Here is a 25183-nt window from a genome sequence, read left to right on the forward strand (position 1 = left end):
AATCACTTTTTAGTGTTTCAATATTTAGTATTTAGTCTAAGATTTGAACTACATCCAGCAGTGCACAGTGGTTACCCCTGCCTGGCTGTGTATTCAGAGATTGCTCCCTAGAGTATTCAGCAATGATCATGAGGTGCTAATGATCAAACCAGGTTGGTTGCTTACAAGGCAAGAACCTTAACTTCTGTCCTATTTCTCTGACCTCTGTACAATTCTGTTTTTCTTAGATTTAATCATTTATTTGTGGAGCTCTCCATGTACTTATTACTAATTCTTTCCCTGCTTTCCAGTAGTCTCTTAGAGAAATTTTCTATACAAACATGTCAATGATTTATTCATTTTGGGGGGGTCACACTCTGCAGTGCTCAGGGGTTACTCCTAGCTCTACACTCAGAAATCGCTCCTGGCAATCTCGGGGGACCATAGAGGATGCCGGAATTCAAACCACCATCTTTCTGCATGCAAGACAAATGCCCTACCTTCTGCTATCTCTTCAGCCCTGACTTATTCATTTTTATGTCTTTTTCTTAAGATCTTTGTCTTCAGATACTAGTCTCCCTGGTTTGCTTCTCTTTGTAGTCATTCTTTGCTTTACCTGTTTCATCCCCAATTTTATAAATTCTATTCTTCTTTATTGACATACTTCCTTATTTTGCTGGTACACTTCTGAGAAAGGGCATATGAGGAATAACAATTTTGTAGACAGGAGCTAGAGTGATGGTACAGTGGGCAGAGGCTTGCCTTGCATGCAATTGACTTGGGCTCGATCCTTAGCACCCCAGCTGGTCCTCCAAACCCTGCCAGGAATGACCCATGAACACAGACAGGAGTATAAGCCTTGAGCACTGACTGGTGTGGCCCAAAAGCAAAAGAATTAGGAGGGATAAGGGACTAGAGAGCTAGCCTAGAGGCTAAGGGTCTTGTCTTGCATGTGATCTTCGAGTCCTGGCACCAAGTACCAAAAGTGCCACCAGGAATAATTTCTGAGCACAGAGATAGTACTAAGTCATGAACACAACTCAGTGTGGCCCCCACTTTTATTTTTGAAACCAGAAGAACAATAATGTCTTTAATACTTGATCAATAATTTGACTGTATAATTCTAAATAGAAAATTATTTTCTTTCAGAAATTTAAAGGCATGGTTCTTTTTTTCCATGGGTTCATCTCCTTTTTTTACTTGTTGTAATTTATAAGTTGTAAGGAAAAGAAGAAAGTAGCACATTTTCAGATTTATTATAGTTTACCAAAATTTTACTCTATTACTTTTATAATGCAGAAGAAATTAAGTGTCTGGGACCGAATACAATTTTTCAGGTCTTTGTCCCCAATGTAGAACTCATCTCTTGATGTAATTGGATTTATTTTGGTTATTTTAAATGATTCTGTAAATGATTCTGTAAAATGTTAACATTAGGGAAAACTGAAAGAATCTATCAGAGCTTTCTGTAAAACCTCTGTCCATTTTCTTTCTTTCTTTTTTTTTTTGGTTTTTGGGCCACACCTGGCGGTGCTCAGGGGTTATTCCTGGCTGTCTGCTCAGAAATAGCTCCTGGCAGGCACGGGGGACCATATGGGACACCAGGATTCGAACCAACCACTTTTGGTCCTGGATTGGCTGCTTGCAAGGCAAACGCCGCTCTGCTATCTCTCCGGGCCCCATTTTCTATATCAACAATTAATTCAAAATAAAACACTATTGGTATACCACATTTTTAATCACAATTTTTTTACAATGTTGTTCATAATTGAGTTTCAGTCATACAATATTCAACACCTTCATCAGTGTGCGTCTCCTACCAATAACGCCCCCAGTTTCCATATCACTGTCCCTCCTGTCTTCTCCCCTGCCTGCCTTTGTGGCAGACATTTCCCCGAATTCTCTGTTCCTTTTAGACATTGTGCTTTGCAATATTGCTTTTGAATGGGTATCATGTATGTCACTTTATCTCATTTAAACAGTCAGTTTTTGTCCATAGTTATAATTTCCAAATTCATTATTATACTGGACCCTTCTCTACCTTTCTCTTTTGTTTTTTGTTTTTTGTTTTTCGGGCCACACTTGTTTGATGCTCAGGGGTTACTCCTGGCTAAGTGCTCAGAAATTGCCCCTGGCTTGGGGGGATCATATGGGATGCCAGGGGATCGAACCACGGTCCTTCCTTGGCTAGCGCTCGCAAGGCAGACACCTTACCTCTAGTGCCACCTCACCGGCCCCTGACCCTTCTCTACCTTAACGGCACTCTCCCACTATTTGTGGAAAGCTTCCTAACAGGGACCAGTCTTCCTGACCATTGTCCTATTATCTTTGGATATTACATACTTTCTTTTTAATTTATCGCACAAATGAGTGCAATCATTTTGTTTATTCCTCTCCCTCTGAATCATTTTGCTCAGTGTAATATTCTCCTTTATGCATTATGTATAAGCAAATTTTATGACTTCATTAACAGCTACATAGTATTCCATTGTGTAGATGTACCATAGTTTTATCCACCCATCTGTTCTCAAACACTTGAATTGTTTCCGGATTCTGACTATTATGAATAGGGTGCACATTTTATAGATAAAAGAATTCACATTTCATCTATCTATATCTCTAACTTTGGGGGAAGGGGTTTTGGTAGCTCTTTTACAACATTCTATTTTATGGTTATTTTTTCTTTTTAGATTTTCTGTCTCTTCTGAGTCATCTTATGTCATTTGTATTTTCCTTGAAAAACACCCATATTATCAAGATTTTCAAATATGTTTGTGTTGTAGTATGCAACATATTCTCTTATTCTTTTAGAAATTCAATTGACATATGACATTATATTAATTTTAGGTGCATACATAACTCAAATTTTGTATATATTGCAAAATGGTTCCCCCAATAAGTCTAGATAATAAGTCTAGAATCATCACCATATATAGTTGTAACCTTTCTATTTTTTTCTTTTCTCTTTTTGGTTTGTTTTGGGGCTACACCCGGTACATTCAGGGGTTACTCCTGGCTCTGTGCTCAGAAATCACTCCTGGCAGGCTCAGGGAACCATATGGGATGCCAGGGATTGAACTGGGGTCAATCTCAGATCAGCCCCATGAAAGGCAAATGCCCTACATTGTATATTACTTCAGCCTTGTAACCTTTTTCTTTTTTGTTGTTGTTAATTTACTTTTATTTTTAACTATATCTTTATTTAAACACTGTGATTACAAACATGACTGTAGTTGGGTTTCAGTCACGAAAAGAACACCCCCTTCACCAGTGCAACATTCCCACCACCAGTGCCCTCCATTACCCTCCTCCCTCACTCCCTGCCTGTATTAGAAACAGGCATTCTACTTCTCTCACTCATTAACTTTGTCATGGTAGTTGTTAATGTATCATTTCTCTAACTGCACTCACCCCTCTTTGAGGTGAGCTTCATTTCATATTGTGATCTAGTCCTTCCAGCCCTCATCTCTGGGAATTATTACAATAATGTCTTTTATTTTTCTTAAAACCCATAGATAAGTGAGACTATTCTGTGTATGTCTCTCTCCCTCTGACTTATTTCACTCAGCAGAATAGTTTCCATGTCCACCCATGTATAGGAAAATTACATGACTTCATCTCTCCTGGCTGCTGCATAATATTCCATTGTATATATGTACCACAGTTTCTTTAGCCATTCATCTGTTGAAGGGCATCTTGGTTGTTTCCAGAGTCTGACTATTTTAAATAGCACTGCGATGAATTATAGGTGTGAGGTAGGCATTTTTGTATTGCATTTCTGTGTTCCTAGGGTTTATCCCTAGGAGTGGTATAGCTGGATCATATGAAAGCTCAGTTTCCAATTTTTTTAGGTATCTCCATAGTGTTTTCCATAAATATGGACTAGACAACATTCCCACCAGCAGTGAATGAGAGTTCCTTTCTCCGCACATCCCACCAGCAACTGATTGTTCTTGTTCTTTGTGATGTGTGCTAGTGTCTGTGGCATGAGATGATACCTCATTGTTGTTTTGATTTGCCTCTCCTTGATAATTAGTGATGTGGAACATTTTTTCATGTGCCTTATGGCCATTTGTATTTCTTTGTTGAGAAATTGTTCATTTCTTCTCCCCATTTTTTAAATATAATTTTTATTTTGATCATAGTGGCTTACATATTGTTGACAATAATATTTTAGGTACATATTTACATAAAATCTGGGGGGGATTCCCATCACCGATTTGTCCTCCCTACACCTCCATTTTCGTCCTACCTCCCATATCCTCCTCCCTCACCCCCCGGGGCTGCTAGAATATGTGGTCCCCTCTGTACCTAGCTTACTACTTAGTAGTCTTGCACCTGTTTGGTCTTGGTGCCTCCCTTATTTCCCCCTCTAACTGGGAGGCAGGACTAGATAGTTCAAGTTATGTGGTTTTGTTTGAAGAAGACAAAATTAATAAACTGGGGTAAAAGTCTAATATGCCGAAAATGGGCGGAATCCTTCTAGAGGCTCTCATCATCGGTTTGAGAGACGAAGGAGAAAAAGAAGGTGAAACACCCCAACTGTACAAAAAGAAGTGTCAAATATCCAGTGAGGACTCTAACAATAGCGATAAGCACCACACAAACAAAAACAAAAACAAAAACAAAAAACCATGGTCTTGAGATAAGAAACATGGCAGAGCACATAAAGAAAGAAAAGAAGAGAAAAAAAATAAGTATAAATGGGGACAACTTCAATAACCACACCAAAACAAAGAAATCGACAAAAAGTAGATAGGTAAATAAAAATTAAAAATAATAAATGAAGATAAAAATATAATATATAAAAAATAAAAAAAATGTTTTGTGCTTTTTGCTTTTTTTTTCCTCCTGCACTGGCACAGTAAATATTGGGGTCATTCGAAAAGGAATTCACTTGGCCTAAGAGATATGGGGTTTCTCCACCCTTGAAGTATATTGTCATGGGATTAACTATAGACTCCGTTCAGGTTCATTTACTCTCCTGGAGGTGCTTTCATGGTGTTTGGAAGACTTCTGCTCCGTCCTGGGTGATAAAATCAGACCTCTGTATCTAGAGAGCTCAGTATCTGCACACGTCCAGGAGTGGGACTTATGATGAAGTCTTTCTTTGTGGTTCTAGAAGTTCTGTTCCCTCAGTGTTATTTTAAACCATCTTCTGTGGTTGGTGGTCTTGGTCTTTGCACTGATCCTAGGATGGCACCTAGGATAGCGTCTTTTATTGTGTTTCCAGAAGCCCCATTCCATTGCAGTTGTCTCTGCCAGACCTTTGGAACTGGGGATCATGATTGTTGTGCAGGTTATAGTTCAAACCCTAGACTAGGGCTTTTTTTATTGGTCCCAAGGTTTTTACAGTCTGGTCATGGTTCTAGCAGCCAGTCATCTGTAAATCTCGATCTTGGCTTTTGGACCTACCAAAGGGTGACAAGTCTTCTGATTTTGTCTTATCGTTAGCTGGTAAGGTAGGATAACTTGCTCTTAGCTCAAGTCGTTCCCATTTTCCATGTTGTCAGGATATCATATTAGAGCTGGCACTTGTTGGTGACCCAGCAGTATTAAGGCTGTCCCGGATGGGATTTGTTTCCTGTAGCTGTTGTGAAGAACTGTGTCGTTTCTATGTCTGGGATCCAGGGTTCAAGGCTGGACGGATGGTGTCTAATCATCTGAGATCTAAGTTGGGTCCGTGTGACATATTTCCAAGGTAGGAGATATCTCTGTATTGTAAACAAATATGAGTTCCTATCCTTAGTAGGTAAGAGCTCTTTTTTATATGTAAGATTTCCCCCTTTTTTAGTGTGCCTTTGCAGGGATCTTCTCCCCATTTTTTGAGGGTTTAGATATTGTTTCTTGTTAAGTTCTGTCAGTAACTTGTATATCTTAGATATTAGCCCCTTATCTGATGTGTATTGGGTAAATAGTTTCTCCCATTCTGTGGGTGGCTTTGTAACCTTTTTCTTATGATGAAAATTTTAATATCTGTGCTTTTAATGCAGACATTGGTGTTGAAACATTGTATACCTGAAACCCAATCATGAATAACTTTGTAATTTCACGGTGACTAAGTCAAAAGCTAAATTTAATTAAAAAATTTAAAACTCAAAGCTTTGCATATGCTAGTACATGCTCTACAACTTGAGCTATCGCCTTAGCCTCCAAGAGCAGTATTTATAAAAGAAAATCAGATTAGGATAGAAAATTATTAATATTATTGTTCTATAAAACTTCATCTCAAATACAGATATTTTTTTCTTGGTAACTTGACAATACCTATCAATACACAAATGCTGATAAAATTTGACCTCATAATTTATTATTTAAAATATAGCCAGGTAGTATAATAACGTAATATGTATTATAATGCCATATAATGTGCATATTCAAAAGTGATACATATAGAAATGAAACCTGAACAGCATAACTCATTGTAGTATTATTTGTAAGAGCAAAGGATTGACAATACCTAAAACGTCTATTACCAAAGGACTACTTTTCAAAATGGTGTTACTCAGATGCCAAATGGATGAGGAAAAGGTCTATGTTCTGATACAGAAAGATATCCAAGATATAACTTAAGAAAAAAGATAATGTTGTATGGGGCTGGAGCGGTGGCGCAAGCGGTAAGGCATCTGCCTTGCCTGCGCTAGCCTAGGATGAACTGTGGTTTGAGCCCCCGGCATCCCATATGGTCTTCCAAGCCAGGAGTGATTTCTGAGCACATAGCCAGGAGTAACCCCTGAGTGTCATTAGGTGTCATTAGGAGTGATCCAAAAACCAAAACAAAAAAAAGATCATGGTGTATAGCAATGTATATGGCTGTATATATTATATGTATATATAATGTATATTATATTATAGTAAATTATTATATATAATATAATTTATATATAAAATAAATATATATAATATATATAAAATGAATATATATATTTATATATATAAATATATTATATTATAGTAAATCTATGCACTGTATTTCCAACTCTGGGTGAGCTGGTCTGAAGCAGGGTCAGTGCACGAAATAATTCAAACCAGGCTGAGGGTGAAACACGATTAGTAATCTTCTACCTCATATTGAGAGTAAGCTGCCTGCCAGAACTGATTTTTTTTTAATTTGGGACACACCAAGGTAGTGCTCAGGGGTTATTCCTGGGTCTGCACTCAGAAATCATTCTTGGCAGGCTTGGGGGACTATATGGGGTGCCGGGGATCAAATCCAGATTGCCGCATATAAGGCAAATCCCCTACCCACTGTGCTATCATTCCCACCCCCAGAACTGTTGTTTTTGTTGGGTATTGAAACCACCATTGAGTGGGAGAGTAAAGACAGAGTAAGACAAAGTAAGAGCCAGTCCCACTCAGGTTTGCTTGAGACTTGTAGGACAATCTCTGTTTTTTGTTTTTTTGTTTTTTTTGGTTCTTTTTTTAAAAATTTATTTAAACATCTTGATTACAATCATGATTGTGATTAGGTTTCTGTCATGTAAAGGACACCTCCCTTCACCAGTGCAACATTCCCATCACCAATGTCCCAAATCTCCCTCCATCCCACCCCACCCCCACCTGTACTCCAGACAGGCTTTCCAGTTCCCTCATTCATTCACATGATTATGGTAGTTCTCAGTGTAGTTATTTCTATAACTACACTCACCACTCTTTGTGGTGAGCTTCATGGAGTGAGCTGGAAGTTCCAGCCCTCCTCTCATTGTCTCTGAGGATTGTTGCAAAAATGACTTTTATTTTTCTTAAAACCCATAGGTGAGTGAGACTATTCTACATCTCTCTCTCTCCCTTTGACTTATTTCACTCAGCATGATAGATTCCATGTACATCCATGTATAGGAAAATTTCATAATTTCATCTCTCCTGATGGCTGCATAATATTCCATTGTGTATATGTACCACAGTTTCTTTAGCCATTCGTCTATTGAAGGGCATCTTGGTTGTTTCCAGAGCCTGGCTATTGTGAATAGTGCTGTAATGAATATAGGTATGAGGAAGGGGTTTTTGTATTGTATTCCTGTGTTCTTAGGGTGTTTCCCTAGGAGTGGAATAGCTGGGTTGAATGGGAGCTCAATTTCCAGTTTTTGGAGGAATCTCCATATTGCTTTCCATAGAGGTTGGACTAGACGGCATTCCCACCAGCAGTGGATGAGAGTTCCTTTCTCTCCACATCCCCGCCAGCACTGATTGTTCGCATTCTTTGTGATGTGTGTCAATCTCTGTGATGTGAGATGGTATCTCATCTTTGTTCTGATTTGCCTCTCCCTGATGATTAGTGATGAGGAGCATTTTTTCATGTGCCTTTGGCCATTTGTACTTCTTTTTTTTTTTATCAAAGTGTCTGTTCATTTCTTCTCCCCATTTTTTGATGGGATTAGATGTTTTTTTTCTTGTAAAGTTCTATCAGTGCCCTGTATATTTTGGATATTAGCCCCTTATCTAATGGGTATTGGGTGAATAGTTTCTCCCACACGGTGGGTGGCTCTTGTATCCTGGGCACTATTTTTTTGAGGTGCAGAAGCTTCTCAGCTTAATGTATTCCCATCTGTTTATCTCTGCTTTCACTTATGAAGTTCATCTGGAACAATAAACACCCTCAAATAGCTAAAGCACTCCTAGGGAAAAGGAAAATGGGAGGCATTACTTTCCCCAACTTTAAACTGTACTACAAAGCAATAGTTATCAAAACAGCATGGTATTGGAATAAAGACAGACCCTCAGATCAGTGGAATAGGCTCGAGTTCTCAGACAATGTTCCCCAGACATACAATCACCTAATTTTTGACAAAGGAGCAAGAAATCCTAAGTGCAGCAGGGAAAACCTCTTTTACAATTGGTGCTGGCAGAACTGGTTAGCCACTTGCAAAAAAGCGAACATAGACCCCCAGTTAACATCATGTACGAAGATAAAAATCAAATGGATTAAAGACCTTGATATCAGACCTGATACCATAAGGTATATAGAACAACACGTAGGTAAAACACTTCATGACATTGAGACCAAAGGCATCTTTAAGGAGAAAACTCCACTTTCCAAACAATCTCTGTTTTTTAGTAAAACCAAGTTTTAAACAGACAGATATAAAGGAACAGGGATGATCCTTGTTTTGAGTGAAACCAAGTTGTAAACAGATAAAAAGAAATCAGGGATGATCTTTGTTTTGGGTAAGAAAAGGAATACTCTAACATCTTACATTATAACCTTTGTGTTAAGAAGATGAAGATAGGGCTGGAGTAATAGTTCAGTGGGTTGGATGCTTGCCTTGCATGTGGCCAAATTAGGTTCAATTTTCAGCATCCCATGTGGTCTCCTGGAGTCTGCCAGTAGTGATTCTTGAGTACAAAGCCAGGAGTATCTATAGTCCATGAACATCTCTAGGTGTGACCAAAAAGCTTTAAAAGAGAGAGAGAGAAGAAGAAGAAATATAAAATCTATCATTATAATAGCTTATGTGGCATAAAGAAATGCTCTAAAGACAAAGATTATGGTGATTGTGAATGGGCTTGGGAACAGGATGGATGGGGTCAGGTGGGGATGAGGGCCTTTCATTAGTATAGTGGTAAGATACTTACCCTTTTAACAAATGTTTGAATTTCAAATTTACCTGCAGTATATTTGTTTTTGCTTTTGGGCCATGCCCAGAAGTCCTTAAAGCTTACTCCTGGCTCTTGAGTTCATCGAATTTGTGCCTACAGATGCTGGGGGGTGGAGGATTCTGTGGTACCAAGTGTCTTACCTACTGTTCTATCTCTTTGACTCCCATATCATTTAAATGCATAGTGAGTGTCTTACTTACAGTTTGATGTGTGTGTTCTATCAGTGAATGGCTGGCAGATTAGGGACAGGGGTGTGGCATGGGATGCACTCTAGGAACATTGGTAGAGGGTCAATACAATTGTCTGAAAACTATGAAGAACTTTGTAAATCACAATGGTGTCACTAAAATATTCAAAAACACACACACATAAAATGAATACAAAACACAGTGCAAAGAAGCAGTGCTAAGAAGCATAGGCACTGAGTGATAAAGGGCACCCAGTGTACCCCATTCCTGACACAGGTGAGGTCAAGCTGCATTATCCCAGAGGTGGGCAGGACCTGGGATGAATGACATAGTAATGTGCCTTCTGACAGTGGGTCCCTGTCACTGTTGGAGAAACCTATTCTGTTTTCTTCTCATTTCCTTTTGGTTAGCTTTATCAGATATAAAACCAGACTGCTTACCACAAGACAATGGATTTTTAGGACATTTCTCAACCTGTTTCCATTCTTGGTTTTGTTTTAACCTTGTTTGTTCTCCCTACCTTTGGGCCTCTAATTACATGCCATGTCTCCCTTTTCTGTATTTTTCACCTGTCGGGTAATGTATGAGGATATGAAATGCTGCCTTAGGACTGAGGTCTGCTGAAGCTGCTCACCCCAGCTGCGGAGCACGTGTTTATATTCATTTCAGAACAGAGGCGAGCCCCAGTTATTTGATCAGCCTCTGGGCAAGTACAGGAAGCATCTGAACTATTTCTCAGGGAACTCTTCAAAATATTTTGGTTAGCTTCTTAAAAAAAAAAAAAAAGAAAGAAAGGAAGGAAGGGAAAAGGAAAAGAAAAGAAAACCCTGTCTTATTTTTAGGTAAATGGAAGAACTGGAGAGCAGCTTATTTCAGACACGGAAAGCTCACCGAATAGAACAAATGGTGGCGCGATGGCTTCGGCGTTCCCGGGACAGCTCAGCCAGGTAAGACTACTGGGCTGTTCAAGATTTCCCTTGGTAAAAGTCTGGTGTCTCAGTGGGAGGAGGTTTTCCTACTCTTGGCAGTGGCTAACTCCAGCTTGCTTTGTTCTTCCACCCTATGGTGTAAGAAGTGTAAACAGACCAGCAATATAGCCTGAGTTCTTTTCTCTTAGTTCTTTCAATTCTTCCCTAACATGAACTCACATTGGTGCAGATGCATTTGCATCAAACTACCACACCGATGGAAACAAACAACATATAGAGACTTAGACACATACTCACAACACACACACATACATGTTGGCTGGATACGCAATGTGAGGGTCAGACAATCTGCTGCTTATCCTCCTTCTCTGTCTTTGTTTCCAGCAGCTGCTTCTTTCTTGCAATCCTATTTCATGCTAAACAAAATAAAATGAAATCAAATACAGATCTGATTTGACTGCTACAAAAGAATTTAAAATATATTCTGTTTTGAAACGTTCACTTTGCAGCTCAGAGTTCCCATCTGGCCCTGCCATGGAGATGAAATATCACATATCAGGTGTTTTTGGAGACACACATTCTTCTGAAGAAACTAGAAACAGTTGTTCTGTCTGCCAGCAATAAGCCTTTCTCAGGGCTGCGCTGCCCTGTAGCCAAGTGCCCAGGCCTCAATGCTGCAGAGATAAGGCTGGTAGAATTAGCACCTTTTTGCAGAGGAAGCACTCAAAGCTCTAAAAAAGTGATTTTTTTCGACTATCCTGATCTCCTGCTCAGAACCCTGTGATGGGTCCTTGTTTCTCTGGGGAGAGAGTAGGGAGAGCCTCTAAAACAATGCTTGAAAACTTAAGAACACTCTCAGCTGTTCTTGGGCTTGTGTTTGGTGATCAGTGGCAGGCAGGACCTCGTAATGTTGTGATTTGAGGCCAAAAAGGGCTACACCTGCCAGTGTTAGGGATCAAACTCAAAATGTGTAAAGCATCTCTCCACCCTTTGAAGCAATTTCCAGCTCCTAAGATCCCTATTTTCTTTTTGTTGTGTTTTTGTTTTGGGGCCCCACCCCGAGATTCTGCAGAGTTATTTCTGGCTCTGCACACAGAAATCACTCCTAGTAGAATTGGGGGACTATATGGGATGCCAGGGATTGAGTTTAGGTTGACTGTGTGCAAGGCAAGTGCCCTACCTACTTACTGCATTATCTCTCTGTCCCTTTTCATTTATTTATTTATTTTTGGTTTTTGGGTCACAACGAGTGGCACTCAGGGGTTACTCCTGGCTCTACACTCAGAAATTGCTCTTGGCAGGATGGGGGACTATATGGAACTAGATAGGGATCCAGTCGGGTTCGGCCCAGGTCGACCATGTGCAAGGCAAATGCCCTACTGCTGTGCTATCACTCGGGTCCCCTGGATTAAGGGTTTTCAACCACTATTCCATGGTCTGGTGCTGGTCATTGGGTGTAACAAGATTTAAAACCACAGTTTTGGTTTTTGTTTGCCACACCCGGTGATGCTCAGGGGTTACTCCTGGCTATGTGCTCATAAATTACTCCTGGCTAGGGGGACCATATGGGATGCCAGGGATCGAACCAGGTCTGTCCTGGATCTGCTGAATGCAAGGCATACACCCAACAGCTGTGCAGAAAAAATATTCACCTCTGATCTATACCCTAGAGGTGAGATGGCTGATTTCCACAGATTCTAAGTGATTAAGAGAGTGAAAAAGGGGCCGGAGCAATGGGGGGGAGGGTATTTGCCTTGCATTAAGCTGACCTAGGATGGACCTTGGTTCGATCATCCAAGCATTCCATATGGTCCCCCAAGCCAGGAGCTATTTCTGAGCATATAGCCAGGAGTAACCCCTGAACGTCACTGGGTGTGGCCCAAAAACCAAAACAAACAAACAAACAAACAAATAAAGTGAAAAAACTGCCAGGCACATTTCCATAAGTATTACAAATCCTAGTCTTGGGTATGCTGGTCCACTAAAAAAGATCCCTGAGGCAGAATAAATGGCACCACCCACCTCTCAGTTTCTTCATCAAGAAACCTGGGAGTGATTCTGCATGGCTTTTTTGGGGGGGAGGGGTGCACACCTGACATTGTTCAGAGTTTACTCCTGGATTTGTGCTCAGAAATTACTCCTGGCAGGCTCAGGAAATCATATGGGATGCTGGGAATTGAAACCAGGTCTGTCCCAGGTTGGCCGCGTGCAATACCCTACCACTGTGCTATCATTTCAGCCCCTGATTCTGCATGTTTCTGCCTATCTAATCCTCTGCAGCCACCTGGTCAATGGATACTGTCAGATCCTCTTTTTTTTTTTTTGGTTTTTGGGCCACACCCGTTTGACGCTCAGGGGTTACTCCTGGCTATGTGCTCAGAAATTGCCCCTGGCTTGGGGGGACCATATGGGATGCCGGGGGATCGAACCGCGGTCCTTCCTTGGCTAGCGCTTGCAAGGCAGACACCTTACCTCCAGCGCCACCTACCCGGCCCCTCTGTCAGATCCTCTTACAACATATTCCAGATCTGTCTGTCTGTCTGTCTGTCTGCTGCTGGGACATGCTCATGTGCACTCACTCTCCCTTAGTCTAGCCAATCATTCCCCCAATGCTAGCCTGGGCTTTGGAAAATACAAGCTGCTTTTGTACATATGCTTACTCCCAACTGCACTCCACTGCACCCCGAATTATTTTGTGGCTCACATGCCATTTCAATCCCTGATAGATGGACCCTGACTTAACTTTTTAATCTTAGCTCATTCCTCCTGCTTCCTTGACATTGTGGGTTCCCCACCTTATTTTCCTTCAGGGAATCTAGACTTCATCACACTTTGTAATTCTGGATCGTTCCTCTTTTTTTTTTCTTTTATAAAATCTTTATTTGTTTGTTTATTTGTTTTTTTGTGGTTTTTGGGTCACACCTGGCAGTGCTCAGGGGTTATTTCTGGCTCCAGGCTCAGAAATTGCTCCTGGCAGGCACAGGGGACCATATGGGGCACCGGGATTTGAACCGATGACCTCCTGCATGAAAGGCAAACGCCTTACCTCCATGCTATCTCTCCGGCCTCATAAAATCTTTATTTAAGGACCATAATTTCAAGCATGATTGTAGTTGGGTTTCAGTCATAAACAGAATACACTCCTTCACCAGTGCAACATTCCCACCACCAATGCCCTCATCTCCCTCCTCCCACACCGTCATCTGTATTCGAAACAGGCATTCTATTTTTCTCATTCATTAATACTGTCATGCTCCCTTAGTCATCTACTGCTTGATTAGTATACAGTCCTCCAATTCTCCCACCTTCTATGAGGCCAGAGACAACCATGACAGTCTTGTTTTACAAGACTTCTGTAAAAGACTTTCGGTTCTGGAAGAGTGCCCTGCAAATAGTAAATGTTCAATACACTATTATTGATGAAGGACTTTTATAAGGGACTATATTATTTATTAAAATATATTTAATGTATACATCAAGTCTCTTTTCCCAAAAATGTTGAAAGCTAACAGTTTTAAGACATTTGAAAAAATAAACTACGCCTGCCCAGTGGGACCCTACCATGAGAAATTGTGAGTACTGCCTGTGTGTATCTGTCTCCTGTCCTGTTGCCTGAACCTGTTGGGAGTGGGCCGAAAAGAGGCTCCAGAAAACTCGCTCTCTCAGAGGCTCATTCAAGGGCGGGAACACCAAGGAACTGCTTCATAATATGAAAACAGGCTATAAGCAGTACTTTGCAGAAGTCAGGTCCCCTGTTTGTGACGTCAGGCTGGGAAAATCTACGAAATTACGCCTGCCCAGTGGGGCCCGACCGTGAGAAATTGTGAGTGCTGCCTGTGTGTGTCTGTCTCCTGTCCTGTCATCTGAACCTCTTGGGAGTGGGCCAAAAAGAGGCTCCAGCAGAGCACAACAGCTCCGCTTTGCTAAGTGGCCGTGCGCTCTTTCTAAGGAAAGAATACCATTGAAACAAGAAGAAAAAACCACACTAAGAACGGTGCTGGATTACTGAAGCCCAGCATTTCTCCCCAGACTGTCTTCTCTGCTGTATGCTTGAGCTTAAGATTGATCCTGTGTGAGGCTTCATCCATGGAGGACACCCCTTCCTTGGAGGCAAGTCAACCCATCCATAAAGCCAGAGGAGCATATCTGCGTATATCATTTAGCCAATGAATACCACCACAACACATAGAAAAATCCACAATGCAAGTGTGACAATGGGGAAACAACGCAGGCCAGCATCAGACATAGAGAATGAAGATGACAGTTCTGATGACCAGAAAACAACCAACCAACTACTCAATCTCTCAGATAAGGAGTTTAATCAACCAATATGGAAGATGCTCAAAGAACTCAAAGAAACCATGGATCAAGTTGAACAGAACACTAATAAGAACCAAGAAAATATGAAGAAAGAAATCACAAAACTCCAAATTGAAATAACAGGTCAAATAACAAGCCTGAAAAAAATCAGTAAACGAATTGAAAGACAAAATGGATAAGCTCTGGGACAGGGTAACAGAAGCTGAGAATAGACTTTGTGCTGTGGAAGATGAGATAAATAACAACTCCATACAGCAGGAGAGATTGGAAAAAAAACTTAAAGCAAATGAACAGACAATGGAAAAATTAGTCAAAGAATGGGAACAGATGAAAATAGAAGTTTATGATAAGCTCAACAGAAACAACTTAAGAATCATTGGAGTCCCAGAGATCCAGGAAGAAAATTTCCAGGAAGAATCAATGGTCAAGAACATCATTAAAGAGAAACTCCCAGAGCTAAAGAATATATGCGATCAAATCCTGCATGCCCGAAGAGTACAAACCAAAAGAGACCCTAGAAAAAATACCCCAAGACACATCCTAGTCACAATGACGAATCCCACAGATAGAGACAGAATTCTGAAAACGGCAAGTTCAAAAAGGGAAATTACATTCAAGGGAGCATCCTTGAGATTTACAGCAGACCTGTCACCAGAAACACTCAAGACCAGAAAGCAGTGGTGGGACATAGTGACAAAACTCAATGAAATGAATGTTTCACCTAGAATACTGTACCCAGCAAAACTCACTTTCGGGTTTGATGGAAGAATACATGGTTTCACAGACAAAAAACAGCTCAGAAACTTACAGACTCAAAACCAGTCTTAAGAGAAAAACTGAAAGACCTAATTTAAGACAAGACTGACCAAAAGGGGCGGGAGAGATAGCATGGAGGTAAGGCGTTTGCCTTTCATGCAAGAGGTCATCGGTTCGAATCCCAGCATCCCATATGGTCCCCCGTGCCTGCCAGGAGCAATTTCTGAGCATGGAGCCAGGAGTAACCCCTGAGCACTGCCGGGTGTGACCCAAAAACCACACACACACACACACAAAAAAAAGACTGACCAAAAGACACACCAAATTTTGATATAAAGATGGCATTAAATCCCAGGACAATTCTTTCTCTCAATGTCAATGGACTAAATGCACCAGTTAAGAGACACAGAGTGGCTAAATGGATCAAAAAACTCAATCCAACCTTCTGCTGCCTACAAGAAACACACCTAAACATATATGCACCGAATGAGGGTCCAGCAAAATATTTAATACAATTGTTGACAAATCTGAAAAATAATATCATAACAACACAATAATTGTGGGAAACCTCAACACAGCTTTGTCAACACTGGATAGGTCAACCAGACTGAAACCCAACAAGAATATACTAGACCTGGGCCCGGAGAGATAACACAGCGGTGTTTGCCTTGCAAGCAGCCAATCCAGGACCAAAGGTGGTTGGTTCAAATCCCGGTGTCCCATATGGTCCCCCGTGCCTGCCAGGAGCTATTTCTGAGCAGACAGCCAGGAGTCACCCCTGAGCAACGCCGGGTGTGACCCAAAAACTAAAAAAAAAAAAAAAAAAAAAAAAGAATATACTAGACCTGAGAAGAGAAATGGAAGAAAGAGGCCTAGTGGATATATATAGGACACTCCATCCTCAGAAAGCAGGATACACATTCTTCTCCAATGTACATGGGACATTCTCCAGGATAGACTACATGCTGGCACATAAAACATACCTTCATAATATCAAGAGGATATAAATCTTGAAGACTACCTTTGCTGACCACAAGGCTCTGAAATTATACGTGAATTCTAAAGGGACACAGAAGAAAAATTTTAACACCTGGAAATTAAACAGCCTCATACTTAATAACCAGTGGATCCGAGATGAAATCAAAGAGGAAATCAAAACTTTCCTGGAAACAAATGATAATAAAGACACAAACTATCAGAACTTATGGGACACAGCAAAAGCAGTACTGAGAGGAAAATTTATAGCCTTGCAAGCACACATCAGGAAGGAAGAAGGGGCTTACCTGAGTAGCTTAATGAAGCAGCTCATAGAACTAGAAAGTGGTCAACAAAAGGATCCAAAAATAGGGAGACAGAAGGAAATAACAAAGCTGAGAGAAGAAATCAACGAAGTGGAAACTCAAAAAACAATCCGAAAGATCAACAAAAGCAGAAGTTGGTTCTTTGAAAAAAAAAAACAAGATTGATAGACCACTGGCAAAACTAACAAAGAGAGAGAGAAACTTGATAACTCATATTAGGAATGAAAAAGGAGAGATCACTACTGATATGGCAGAGATTCAAAGGGTAATCAGAAACTACCTTGAGAAACTCTATGCCACTAACAATGAGAACCTGGATGAAATGGATAAATTCTTGGACTCTTATAATCTTCCACGGTTGAATGAAGAGGATGTAGCATATCTAAACACCCCCATCATTATTGATGAAATTAAAACAGTAATCAAATGTCTGCCCCAAAACAAAAGTCCAGGCCCAGATGGATTCACTAATGAATTCTTTCATACTTTCCAAGAGGAACTACAACCAATCCTGGCAAGACTGTTTCATGAAATCGAAAAAACGGAAACACTTCCAAATAGCTTTTATGAAGCCAACATCACCTTGATACCTAAACCAGATAGAGATGCTACGAAAAAAGAAAATTACAGACCAATATCGCTGATGAATGCAGATGAAAAGATCCTCAACAAAATCCTGGCAAATAGGATTCAATGACTCATTAAGAAGATCATCTGGGGTCCGGAGAGATAGCACAGTGGTGTTTGCCTTGCAAGCAGCCGATCCAGGACTAAAGGTGGTTAGTTCAAACCCCAGTGTCCCTTATGGTCCCCCGTGCCTGCCAGGAGCTATTTCTGAGCAGAAAGCCAGGAGTGACCCCTGAGCACTGCCGGGTGTGGTCCAAAAACAAAAAAAAAAAAAAAAAGAAGAAGATTATCCACTACGATCAAGTAGGTTTCTTCCCAGGAATGCAAGAATGGTTTAACATCCATAACTCTATCAACATAATACACAACATCAACAACAAGAAAATAAAAATCACATGATCATATCAATAGATGCAGAGAAAGAATTTAATAACGTCCAACACCCATTCTTGATCAAAACTCTCAGCAAGATGGGAATGAAAGGAACCTTTCTCAATATAGTTAAGGCCATCTACTACAAGCCAATGGCAAATATTATCCTCAATGGAGAAAAACTAAAAGCCTTCCCTCTAAATTCTGGCACAAGACAAGGCTGTCCTCTCTCACCACTCCTCTTCAACATAGCACTGGAAGTACTCACTATAGTGATTAGGCAAGAAAAAGATATCAAGGGAATCCAGATAGGAAAGGAAGAAGTCAAGCTCTCGCTGTTTGCAGGTGACATGATACTCTACTTAGAAAGCCCTAAAGACTCTACCAAAAAGCTTATAGAAACAATAGACTCATATAGCAAGGTGACAGGCTACAAAATTAACACACAAAAATCAATGGCCTTTCTATACACCAATAGTAATAAGGAAGAAATGGACATTAAAAAAATAACCCCATTCACAATAGTGCCACACAAACTCAAATATCTTGGAATCAGCTTGACTAAAAATGTGAAGGACCTATACAAAGAAAACTATAAAACTTTGCTCCAAGAAATAAGAGAGGACACACGGAAATGGAAACACATACCCTGCTCATGGATTGGCAGGATTAACATCATCAAAATGGCAATACTCCCCAATGCATTGTACAGATTTAATGTGATCCCTCTAAAGATACCTGTGACATTCTTCAAAGAAGTGGATGAAGCAATTTTGAAATTTATTTGGAACAATAAACACCCTAGAATAGCTAAAGAAATCATTGGAAAAAAGAATATGGAGGAATTACTTTCCCCAACTTTAAACTTTACTACAAAGCAATAGTTATCAAAACAGCATGGTATTGGAATAAAGACAGGCCGTCAGATCAGTGGAATAGGCTTGAATACTCAGAGAATGTTCCCCAGACATACAATCACCTACTTTTTTTTTTATAAAGGAGCAAGAAATCCTAAATGGAGCAAAGAAAGCCTCTTCAACAAGTGATGTTGGCACAACTGGCTAGCCACTTGCAAAAAATTGAACTTAGACCCCCAGCTAACATCATGTATGAAGGTAAAATCCAAATGGATTAAAGACCTCGATATCAGACCCAAAACCATAAGATATATAGAACAACATGTAGGCAAAACATTCCAGGACATTGAGACTACAGGCATATTGAAGGAGGAAACTGCACTCTCCAAGCAAGTGAAAGCAGAGATCAACAGATGGGAATATAATAAGGTGAGAAGCTTCTGCACCTCAAAGGAAATAATGCGCAGGATACAAGAGCCACCCACTGAGTGGGAGAAACTATTCACCCAATATCCATCAGATAAGGGGCTAATCTCCAAAATATACAAGGTACTGACAGAATTTTACAAGAAAAAAAATTAATTCCATCAAAAAAATAGGGAGAAGAAATGGACAGACACTTTGACAAAGAAGAAATACAAATGGCCAAAAGGCACATGAAAATATGTTCCACATCACTAATCATCAGGGAGATGCAAATCAAAACAACTATGATGTACCACCTCACACCACAGAGATTGGCACACATCACAAAGAATGAGAAAAAACAGTGTTGGCGGGGATGTGGAGAGAAAGGAACTCTTATCCACTGCCGGTGGGAATGCCGCCTAGTTCAACCTTTATGGAAAGCGATATGGAGATTCCTCCAAAAACTGGAAATCGAGCTCCCATATGATCCAGCTATACCACTCCTAGAAATATACTCTAGGAACACAAAAATACAATACAAAAATCCCTTCCTTACACCTATATTCATCACAGCACTATTTACCACAGCAAGACTCTGGAAACAACCAAGATGCCCTTCAACAGATGAATGGCTAAAGAAACTGTGGTACATGTACACAATGGAATATTATGCAGTTGTCAGGAGAGCTGAAGTCATGAAATTTTTCTATACATGGATGTACATGAAATCTATTATGCTGAGTGAAATAAGTCAGAGAGAGAGAGAGAGAGAGAGAGAGAGAGAGAGAGACGCAGAATGGTCTCACTCATCTATGGGTTTTAAGAAAAATGAAAGACATTCTTGCAATAATATTTAGACACAAAAGAGAAAAGAGCTGAAAGTTCCAGCTCAACTCATGAAGCTCACCACAAAGAGTGATGAGTTTAGTTAGAGAAATAACTACATTCTGAATTGTCCTAATAATGAGAATGTATGAGAGGAATGGAAAGCCTGTCTAGAGTAAAGGCGTGAGTTGGGTGGGGAGGAGGGAGATTTGGGACATTGGTGATAGGAATGTTGCACTGGTGATGGGTGTTCTTTACATGACTGAAACCCAAACACAATCATATATGTAATCAAGGTGTTTAAATAAAATAAAATATATCAAAAAAAAGAAAAAAGAAAAAGAAGAATGGGCATCCTCCATTCACTCCTGAACCAGGGAAGCTGTCTACGAATCATCCAAGTTTTTTTTTTTTAAAAAAAAAGATAAGAAAAAAGAAATTAAGTTTTGGGGCCAGAGCTGTGGTACAGCGGTAGGGAATTTGCCTTGCACGCAGCTGACCTAGGACAAACCACAGTTCGATCCCTTGGTGTCCCATATGGTCTCCCAAGCCAGACGAGATTTCTGATCACATAGCCAGGAGTAACTCCTGAGCATCACCAGGTGTGCCCCCCAAAACAAAACAAAACCAACAAAAAAAAGAAAAAATAAACTAAGTTTAGAAATGCTATATAGGGGCCGGGCGGTGGCGCTAGAGGTAAGGTGCCTGCCTTGCCTGCGTTAGCCTTGGAGGGATGGAGGTTTGATCCCCCAGTGTCCCATATGGTCCCCCAAGCCAGGAGTAACTCCTGACGTTACCGGGTGTGGCCCAAAAACAAAAAAACAAAAAAAAAAAAAAGAAAGAAAGAAATGCTATATATACCCCACTGCTCAATTTGACTGGCTTAAAACAAACAAACAAACAAACAAACAAAGCTATATATAGATAACAGAGAAGTTAGACATAGGGATTTACTGGCTGAGTGTCCCCAGGTTACCTAACAGGCAGGTTAAGAAATAAAAGGTGGGCCCGGAGAGATAGCACAGCGTTGTTTGCCTTGAAAACAAATCATTAACAGTATTACAAATCTCAGTGACTAAAATAAAAAAAAATTAAACTTTATCTCTGAGTTTAAATGAGTTGTTTAGGAGAAAATCAATAAAATTAAAAAGAAAAGTAGTTTGTATTGTTTAGTAAGAAAGTATGTGACTAAATTTATTTTTATCTTTTATAAATAAGAAAGTTTTGCTTTTTAAAAAAATTTTTTTTGTTTTTTTTTTCAGCCACACCCAGTGATGCTCAGGGATTACTCCTGGCTATGTGCTCAGAAATCGCTCCTGGTTTGGGGGACCATATGGGACACTGGGGGATCGAACTGCAGTCCATCCTAGGCTAGCATATGCAAGGCAGACGCCTTACTGTATGCACCACTGCTCCAGCCCCTAAAAAAGCCATTTTTAATTTCAAACTATTACTTAGCAAAAGATTATGCTAATGTTTAGAGACAGTGTTGGAACTTTATAATGCATTTTCAAACAGGCATTTCTCTGGTGAGGGATGCTCATTTTCAATGAAAATGAAAGCATTTTATTTGCTTTCTTAAATTTTAGATTGTTTTTCAATGGGTAGTTATTACAATTAGCCAAAAACAGATAACATCACTCTGTCTAAAGGTCTGAATAAACAGCTGTACTTGAGTGAGCTTAAGGCTAATAAGGTATGACATAATTTTAGTGAAACTTAGGTTTGCAGGAATGCAGAAATATTCAGATGTAATGCAGAAGACTACTCTGATAACTTGATACTATATTCCAATAAAATATTATTTACAGCGTCAGTGCTCTTTTAGAAGTAACTAAATAACCTTTTAAACTATCTGTTATTAAGATTTTATTTAATTTCAGGCACTTAGGATAAGACCAATCACCAAATGATCTCTGTGATGTGTTTTTGAATTTCTGTATAAATAATACAAAATACTTAATAAAGGCAACAACTAGATGGCATTGCATCACACTAAGTTTTAATCTTTTTGCTTTGAAGTTGTTATCTTCTTAGCAGATTTGTGTAACTATAGAAGTGAGAAAAAAACTGAGAAAAAACGTATTCTAGTGTACTTTACTACTTAATTATACTGTTTTTTTCTCTCCTACTAGTGCTTATTTTTAGTGTAGTTAAATAGTATTATTTTTAGTTTTTATACCACTTAATAGTGGCAAGTATTTTTGGCTGTGTCAACCTTAGAAAGTCCTCACTCAGGAACCTGGGAAATAGCTTAAAGTTGTGGTATGAGACCTCAAGTTCAACTCTGTTTAACTGTCCCCACTAGTGTTGCCAGCGTTGGCCCAAGGCCTCTAAATGCTGTTGGGGAGGCTTCCCCCCAAATGAAAATCCTTATTCAATAATTTATTAAAGCTACTTAAGTAACTTCAACTCAATTTAATAATTTTTAATATTAATAGTTACTTAACAACGAATTTATTTTAGCAGAAACTATGAAATGAAGATCTAGTTTTATTTTTTTCCATAATAATAAGTAGTTGTTTGGAACACTTAACAATAACCATTTTTTTGTTTTTGTTTTTTTTTTTTTGGCCACACCGGGCGGTGCTCAGGGGTTACTCCTGGCTGTCTGCTCAGAAATAGCTCCTGGTAGGCACGGGGGGGACCATATGGGACACCGGGATTCGAACCAACCACCTTTGGTCCTGGATCGGCTGCTTGCAAGGCAGCCGCTGTACTATCTCTCTGGGCCCAACAATAACCATTTTGAATGGTCTTTCCTTGCTTCACTTATTTACTATTCCTCTTTAAATATATGAGACTCCTGTGTCCATGAGTAGAAAATTGGATCTCTTTCTAGGCTATTCTGTCTGCTCTGTTAGGCTAGTTACCTGTTTCCACACAACTGTGTCAAGACTAGTAAATTTAGTATCTATTATTACTTTTTATTTTCTGTTTTTTTTTTTAATTCTTACATAGTTATTCTTCAAGGTGGATGTTAGAATATTTGTATTATTAAAGCAACTCATCATAAAATTTACTGACTTCTTTTATGCTTAATCAGAAAATACTAGTTTTTATAAAGCAAGATTTCAAAAAACAATGAGTTTGATTATATATCCTGAAACCTTTAGGTGTTTGGAGTTTATTCTCAGGGCTTAAAATTATTGCTTTCAACTTACCTTGAAACTTTTTACTAATAAACACATGCTTCATAGCATGTAAGAGTCAGAAGTCATACTGTTGGTTTTTCAAATTTACTTATATACCATGGTCATAAATTTGCTACTTAAAGGGTCGAGTCTATTTGATGAATCTAATAATCTAATGATCTAGAAATATTATCTCTGAAGTATCAAATTTCTTGGACCAAATGGTAATACAGCAAGTAGGGCATTTGTTTTGCACAAGGCTGACCTGTGTTTGATCCCCTGTACCACTATGGTCCCTGAGCCCCACTAAGAGCAATCCCTGAGCATCAAGCCAGGAGTAAGTCCTGAGCACCACTGGATATGGCCCAAAATCTATGAAAAATAAATGAATTAAATAAAGTTCAGAATTTGTATTGCTTCTTTTTTTTTTTTTTTTTTTTTTTTTTTGGTTTTTGGGCCACACCCGTTTGACGCTCAGGGGTTACTCCTGGCTATTGGGACGCCGGGGGATCGAACCGTGGTCCGTCCTACGCTAGCGCTTGCAAGGCAGACACCTTACCTCCAGCGCCACCTTCCCGGCCCAGAATTTGTATTGCTTCTTAACCTGCAGACAAAAGTTCAAAAAAGAAGAGGCAAGAAGATTCTTGGATGCATTTGTAGAGATGCTATTATTCCTGAATCTTCTCTTTAATGGCCTCATTTCTTGCTTGCTCTCTGTAGATCTTCTTCTGATAGGCCTATACTCATGATATTTTTATTGATTTCTCCCCTAAAATTTGTCACTGACACATTGTCCTATGATTCTGACCATCTGCTTAATTTGTGCTACTGCCTCCATTTCTGTATATACGAGGAACCTTCGAGGGAAATGACAAGGACTGAAGTCTGAGTTCTAGTCATCAGCTACTTATTTATATTCACCTCATGCTAATCATATTAAAGACACTCGATTGCAGCATAAATTCTAGGCATTGTATTGAACTCTGGTATTTATATAACAAGCACAGATGAGGGCAAAGATCTTCATTCAGTTCTCGGAGAAATACAGAAGTGGACAGAAGTTGATTCTTATATTCAGTAAATTTATAGCCTATTAATAACTAATAGTGACTAGATTAGTTGCCTGCAGAGAGACCTGGTGACCAGGCACCAAGGCAAGTGATCAAGGCAGTACAGCAAATGAGAACATCTGATATGAAGGGGAATAGGTGTAAGTGTTGACCAGTACCAATGAGTAGAAAATAAAGGACCGTGAGGAAAAGGATTAGTCTGACTTTTATCTTTTAAGTGATGGGCAGCTGTGGGGAGTCAATGTTCACAACTTACTCCTGTGGGTGGGGCTAATGCTTTTAAGCTATATTTCATGTATGAGTAAAGCTTACAGGCTAGTGATCCTTCATTGAAGTTAATTCTTCATCATGCTTGATTTACATATTATCTGTTAGGTTGTTTCAGGTTTTTCTTATTACTACAAATAAATCTGTGATTTTTTGAATATTCATGAGCAAAAGTGTTTTAGCTCATACTTAGTTCTAGGACTTTAGGCCTAGAGAATACAGAAATAAATAAATAAATAGAATTCCCAGTCTAGTACAAGTAATACTAGCGTTTTTATTTGGATTTATTACTTAAAAGAATGTTAGTCAAAATGGTAACAGAAGGTCAAAGAAAATTATTAAATTGAAATTTATATTCATTTCCCTGAATATTTCAAGAGCAGGGCTTCTTAAACTTTTTCCACCCATCATGCCTTTTTATCTGAAAATTTTCTACTTGATCCTGGGTGTGTAGATAGGTAAAATAGTATTACATATAAAACATTTACCAATAATAAATCATTAAAAGTTACTTGATTTCTTAGGAACTGAAGTAATAATACAGAGGGTAGGG

The 25183-nt window shown here is 39.5% G+C and overlaps 1 protein-coding gene across 1 annotated transcript in view; it reads left to right on the forward strand.

Moving 5' to 3' along the window:
• The window catches only part of FRMPD1 (FERM and PDZ domain containing 1), a 120105-nt gene that overhangs the window by 47514 nt on the left and 47408 nt on the right, over window positions 1-25183 (forward strand). Inside the window, exon 2 of the mRNA XM_049772932.1 lies at window positions 10607-10711. Coding sequence (XP_049628889.1) covers window positions 10611-10711 — 101 coding nt within the window. The 5' untranslated portion in view covers window positions 10607-10610. The remainder of the gene's footprint in view (window positions 1-10606; window positions 10712-25183) is intronic.

Source organism: Suncus etruscus, chromosome 1, assembly GCF_024139225.1.
Source record: "Suncus etruscus isolate mSunEtr1 chromosome 1, mSunEtr1.pri.cur, whole genome shotgun sequence".
NCBI lineage: Eukaryota > Metazoa > Chordata > Mammalia > Eulipotyphla > Soricidae > Suncus > Suncus etruscus.